This window comes from Cornus florida, unplaced genomic scaffold, assembly GCF_030987335.1.
Source record: "Cornus florida cultivar Cherokee Brave unplaced genomic scaffold, ASM3098733v1 CherokeeBrave_3.0.0_Hap2_Chr04, whole genome shotgun sequence".
Lineage (NCBI taxonomy): Eukaryota > Viridiplantae > Streptophyta > Magnoliopsida > Cornales > Cornaceae > Cornus > Cornus florida.
Genome location: NW_026775574.1, coordinates 98,006,880 through 98,012,879, shown reverse-complemented (window position 1 = coordinate 98,012,879; position 6,000 = coordinate 98,006,880). Strand labels below are relative to the sequence as shown.

At 33.0% G+C, this 6,000-nt stretch overlaps 1 protein-coding gene across 1 annotated transcript; it reads left to right on the top strand.

The window, feature by feature from the left end:
* The first annotated feature begins 856 nt into the window (after window positions 1-856).
* On the top strand, window positions 857-2,198 carry LOC132304132 (ankyrin repeat-containing protein BDA1-like). The gene is made up of 2 exons (XM_059801686.1): window positions 857-1,738; window positions 1,859-2,198. The coding sequence occupies exons 1-2, from the start codon at window positions 1,151-1,153 to the stop codon at window positions 1,892-1,894; spliced, it is 624 nt and encodes a 207-aa protein (XP_059657669.1). The 5' UTR covers window positions 857-1,150; the 3' UTR covers window positions 1,895-2,198.
* Window positions 2,199-6,000: the final 3,802 nt, after the last annotated feature.

The following is a 6,000-nucleotide window of genomic DNA, read 5'->3' as shown; positions in this document are numbered from 1 at the left end:
AAATTGTCGTTGTTGCGTCGTCAGAGTTGCAGCGACGAACGCCACGATGGAGGTCTGAACTGCAGCCGTGGAATGAATAGGCAAAGCAGGATTGAACGACCAAGACACGAAACTTATTGGCGCGCGAATTGAACCGACAATGAAAAACGGATCGGTAGCAACGGAGTGCGAGCACAAACTATTATGATGAGGCCGTGTCAATGTCATAATTTTGGTGGAGAGGTTGTTGGTTAAGTTATGGAGATAGGTTATGTTTAGGTGCGATTGGTGCACGGTTTTTGCAACTGGGAATCGTGACATTGCCGCTTCGTCTTCCACCTCTTACCTTGCCGCTTCATCTCTCCAACCCCCTCAGCCGGAGACTCAGAAACAATGGAAGCATGAAAAGAGCTCAAGCGTCGCTAATGTTCCTAACCTCCCACGTCGTCACGATCTCCGTCTTCAAGTTCAATTCAAGTGTTGTGGTTGCCTTAGGCCTCTTCCTTGTTTTTGGATTTTGGTTAATTCGTTGTTCAAAGTAGAGGCCATCGTGAAATTGCCCTTCGTGCTGGCTCTCTAATCATACAGAAGATGAGCAGCAAAGGGAGGGGTTGAAGAGGAAGAAGAAGACCGGGTAATACTGTAATTTCATAAATTATTATTATATATTTTCTAATTTAATATTAAATGGCATAGTCAAATTCAATATTTCACAGCTCCATTAATGGGTTGGAGTGGAATATTGAGAGAATGTGATTACTTTTATAAGTGTAGGGAAATTTTTTGAAATAAATTAAGAATTTATGATCAAAATTGAAATTAGTGGAATTTTTTTAAAATTAACCCTTCTTTTTAGTAACTACCGTTTACCCACGGAAGTTTCCAGAGCAGCTGCAGTTGAAACTCAGATAGTAGATATAGGAAGCTCCGACCAAGCGGCCTCTGCCCGACCGAAAGCAGTACGAGGCGGCACCCCCGGTCTTTCCTTCTTATTTAGAGGTTGCACTCGATCTCTTTCCATGTTGCCTCGGGCAGGAGCTCCATTTATAGCTGCTGAGAGGTTTAACAAGAGAATTCATGCGTGCATATATATAATATAAAGCAATCTTCTTCGATCTACTGCCTATATATAAATAAACATATATACGTATATAGGTGGAGTTGTCTTAGAATGGATCCGGAATATTGGAGATTGATGGAGATTTCTCGTACGGGAAACCTTCCCAATTTCTTTGAATTCTATCGTCGGAATTCAATTGTTTTGGACCGCTATATTGATGACAGATTGCTTGTAGATACCCCTTTACATGTAGCTGCATCAATGGGTAACTCACACTTTGCCGCAGAAGTCTTGAGGTTGAAGCCCTCATATGCCTCGAAGTTGAACACATCCGGCTTAAGTCCCATCCACGTTGCTCTGCGCAATGGGCGTGATGAGGTGGTGGAAAGGTTGGTGGAGCATGATAGAAACACGGTCCGACACGATGCGGGAGAGGGCAGGACGGCTTTGCATTATGTGATTGCACAGCAAAATATAAATCTTTTGAGATCGTTTCAACTGTCTTGCCCAGACTCCATTGAAGATAAAACAATTAGACGAGAAACCGCACTACATATTGCTCTACAACACTACAATCCGATGATTTTTAAGAGGTTGGTGGGATGGCTAAAGTGTACGAACAAGGAATACATCTTAAACGAGGCCGACATAGATGGCAACACGGTCTTGCATATGGCAACATCCAACAATCAAACCGAGGCAAGTCGATCTCTTGTATAACAACATATATCATTATTATTATTATTATCAGAATTAGAATTGATTGCTTATTAATTAATTAATTAATAGATACCTTGATATATCTGATACACCGTGCAGGCTGTGGAATTGTTGTTAAGCGAAGAATTTAATTGAAAGATGGAGATAAATGCCAAGAACAATGAGCACAATACAGCTTTGGACATTGCCATTGGATTGGAAAGCTTCCGTAGCCTCTACTGTGTGTGTGTGTGCCGATTTGCCGGCCCCAACTTATCCCTCACCTCGCTTCCTCAAAATCTCAGTTTGGTTACTCAATTGTTGTTTTTTGTGCTTTCATTTTCAGATACTGTTTTCAACAGACTGGAACACTTGGACTTGAAAGTTGTAGCATACATTATCCCCTTCGTTCCGCTTTTGATTGATTTTATGTTTACCCTTGTTGTCTAGGTTCCCGTAACTTCAGTTCTGTATTCAAATAAAATGTTAATGTTGGTGCCGCGTTTACGTTTGAGAAAAAAATTAGGGAATTTTTACTTCTATTAATGAGGTACAACTCTTCTTAAGCTAGGGCAGGTTGGAGTGTGTGTGTATATATATATATATATATATATATATATATTGTTTTCTTTTCAAAATTTATATTTTTTAAAAAAATTATTTTCTTATATTCTTATCTCTCATAAAGCTTAAATTGGACACGGTATAATCACACATTCCACCGCCTATATGAATATATGATACTGGCCAAGGGTTTTCATATTTCAAGATCTTGAAAAACCGATTTAATTGTAATAGTCTATTCTATATGATAGTTCGCTTTAAACTCAAGTCCCTACAGTTTGTTCTTGGATTTTATTCCAAATAACTCATATCATTTTGAGATAGCCCACTAGTACATATAAATACTTTAACTTCATCTTACTTAAACTGTCTGAGATTGTATAATTTGTAACAAGACCAGTGTCTTTCTGAAAAATTTTAATTAATTTTTTATAAAAAAATTGTATTGATTAATAAATTTATATATATAATGCAAAATAAATTAAACTTTACTGAATTGAATTATCTAACAAATTCTACATAAATGTATCTCGCAAAACTCTAGAGATTAGGTCACACAATGTTCTAACTAATCTCACACTTAATTTTAAACCTTCCACCTTTTTTATTCTATGCTATCGTAACCTAATTGTATGATTGGTTGGAGGGAATGATTGAGAATGGATGGATGAGAGAGCGGGATTGAAAATTTTTCATGTTTGGTTGGAAGAAAGGGAAGAGTGAAGGAAACAAGGGATGATTGTTTTATGTTTTTCTACCCACCCAAAATTGGGTGAATTAAGAGATGAGAGATAAAAGTTAACTACCAACAAATATATTTTTCATTTTTAACCTTCTAAAAAAAATTGAAATAAATATTTACTTATTATAATTTAAATTTAAATTTAAACTATATATATTTTTTTAATTTCAAATTCAAAATGTTGATTAGCACTCCCAGTCATCCAAATCACAATGTCACAATTTTCTTGTTCACTCTACCCAAGTAATATTTTATATGTAGCCCGTTTAAATTGAAACCATTTTAATATTTTAATGGTGTAACTTTACATTTTCTTCTACTCTTTTTCAATTTCTTGGCCAAATTGTAAGTCTGTGTTACCAACAAATAATCTAGGTGTTAACTAATATCCGTGGACTTTATAATTATATCAGTATATTTTATTTTTTCTTATCCTTTTGAAATAGTTTATTCATTGTAAAATATATTTTTTAATTTAATAATTAAATAAGAAGAATTTATGGCTCTTCTCAGGAAAGAGAGAGAGTCCTAGAAACATTACCCTTCTAAAAATGAAATTGGAAAAAAAGCCATGGATCCATAGCAATCCCAATTCACCGTACTTTTTGAGTAAAAGTTGTCGAGGTCCTTGGGATGAATCGACAACCAAAATCCAAGTTACCATGGAGCTACTTACCACACTTTTATTAAATTATATTACTTTTTACATATAAATTAAGTTACATTAATAAATACGGAACTTAAATGGTAATATAAGATCTCACTTCAAATGAAAAGAATTAATGGAACAAAATTTTACTGTTCATATTTGTAAAAACAACTAAAATGTGCAAGGGAGGTGATTCCAGTACTTTTCATTACACCACTCATTAGAAGTACTGGTCCTACTGGAATTCTTCTGATAAAAATTCATAATTCAATAAAAAAGGGGAAAAAAAAAAAATGAAGTGAAATGAGGGAAAAAAAAATGGTGACCAATTTATTTAAGATTGTGGAAGGGTTAGTCTTCTGGTATTTATTTTAACGTTGGAGGTGAGGGTTCGAGTCTTCTCAATGACAAATGAGTGTGTGAGTTTTTTGAAATAAATAATAAATAAATAAATAATGAAAAACATTCTTTGACATGAATGATAAAATCCTTAAAGTCCCTCAGATTAATTGCATTAAAAATGGTGTATATGTAAATAATACATAATGTAAGAGCAACATTAATAAAAAATTTAAAGCAACTAATTAACCAAACCATGATTAATAGTTAATTACAAAGAGGAAACATCTTCAAAGATAATGAAAATAGGTAATTAGCAAAACTTATGGCATTCTTTGTATTTCAATAGGTAAATTGAGATTAATAACTCAAAATAAAAGAATGAGAGTGTGTAAAATTAAAGTTTAATACGGAGTAACTTTTAATATGCTATGAATATATATTACTTAACACAATAATACGATATTCACATATTATCTAAAATGTTTTTAACATTATTTATTCTTCTTCTCTTTTGACTAGTTTGTTGTATCCAGTACTGTAGCAATGATTGTACTCTACGCTAAAAAAAATACTCCTCTGTTCCACAAAAGTTGTCACTTTTTAGAGGATTAATTCTTAATATATTTTATTATTGTGATAATAAATAAAATTTCATATTTACCCTTTAAAATTTTGTCTTCAATTAGTGGATTGACTGGTTTGACCATTTCATTAACATAGACTTCTTAAATGTTAGAGTCACTCGACTGGAAATTGTTTGTTACTTCATACTTTGTTTATTTTATAATTCATGAATGTTATGTTGCTAGCTTTTTATAATGGGTTTACATGTAGTTTAATTATTTTTAGAAATTTAAACTAAGGATAAATTAGAAATATTAAAAAAAAAAATAGTATTGTGAATTGTGAAATATGATATTTATCTAAAAAAAAAAAAAACGAAGAAGAAGAAGAAGAAGAAGAAGAAAGAAGACAAGACATCTTGTTTTAAAATAGAGGGAGTATAAATATAATTGCACTCGACACATCACCACAGAACAATAAGTGTGTACCCTTGATTAGTACTTTTCAACTTTTATGGTGACAATGGACGACCAAACATGTGAAAAGTAGTGTAGTACCTTAAGAGTGGGCCCTAGCTAAATTAGAAAGAGGATCATGAAACTTTACGTCAATTCAATAATTTTCTTACACTGAAATGGTCCCCCATCCCTACCAATTGATGAATGAATAGGACAATTCGGACAAAGGAGGTTCAACAAGTCCAGATTGTCAGCCGTGAACAGTAAAATTATGACATGGTAGGGACAATCCGAGTAAATAAGCCTTTTTAAAATCTCGACTCCAAGTCAAGGCCAAGAGTCCCCAAGTAGATAAACAAATTAAGAATTATGAGATGAAAATATAATATGTTTAGTTTATAGTATATGTCAAGGAATTAAGACTAATAAGATGATAATATCAGGTCCCATTCCGCCAAACCCAAAGAAAATTCGTACTAGGACCTACTTGAAAAGGCAGAAAAAGTAATGGTCTAAGTTAACAGACGTCCACAACCTCAACTTTCAAAAAAGTAGCGAAAAATAAATAAATAAACTTTCAAAAAAGTACCCAGTAGTCGGTCTTCACGCGTAGTTTATTTATTTAAAGGCCATATCCAAGATAATTGAGTGCTTAAGAAAAATACATATTGCTTAGGTAAATGGGTAACTTGAAGAATTTCTTTCATGTAGTTTCTGTTTGTAGGTGCAAAATTTCGCTCAATTAATAATGATTGAGAAAAATAAAACAACTCATTCAAAAAGTAATAAAAATAAATAAGAATAATGTATAAAGAAGCGTAGAATTGTTTGATCCTTTTATTGGAGGTCTGGGTCTCTATTTATACACAAAATAGTGATTGAATTATGGTAGGATTCGCATTAGTTGTCTTCCAATTCTTTCCATATAAAAATTCTTTACAAA

Coding starts and splice junctions, on each gene's coding strand:
- LOC132304132 (XM_059801686.1), top strand. CDS start 1,151: ATGGATCCGGAATATTGGAGATTGATGGAGATTTCTCGTACGGGAAAC. Junction 1,739..1,858: donor CATCCAACAATCAAACCGAG/GCAAGTCGATCT, acceptor TACACCGTGCAG/GCTGTGGAATTGTTGTTAAG.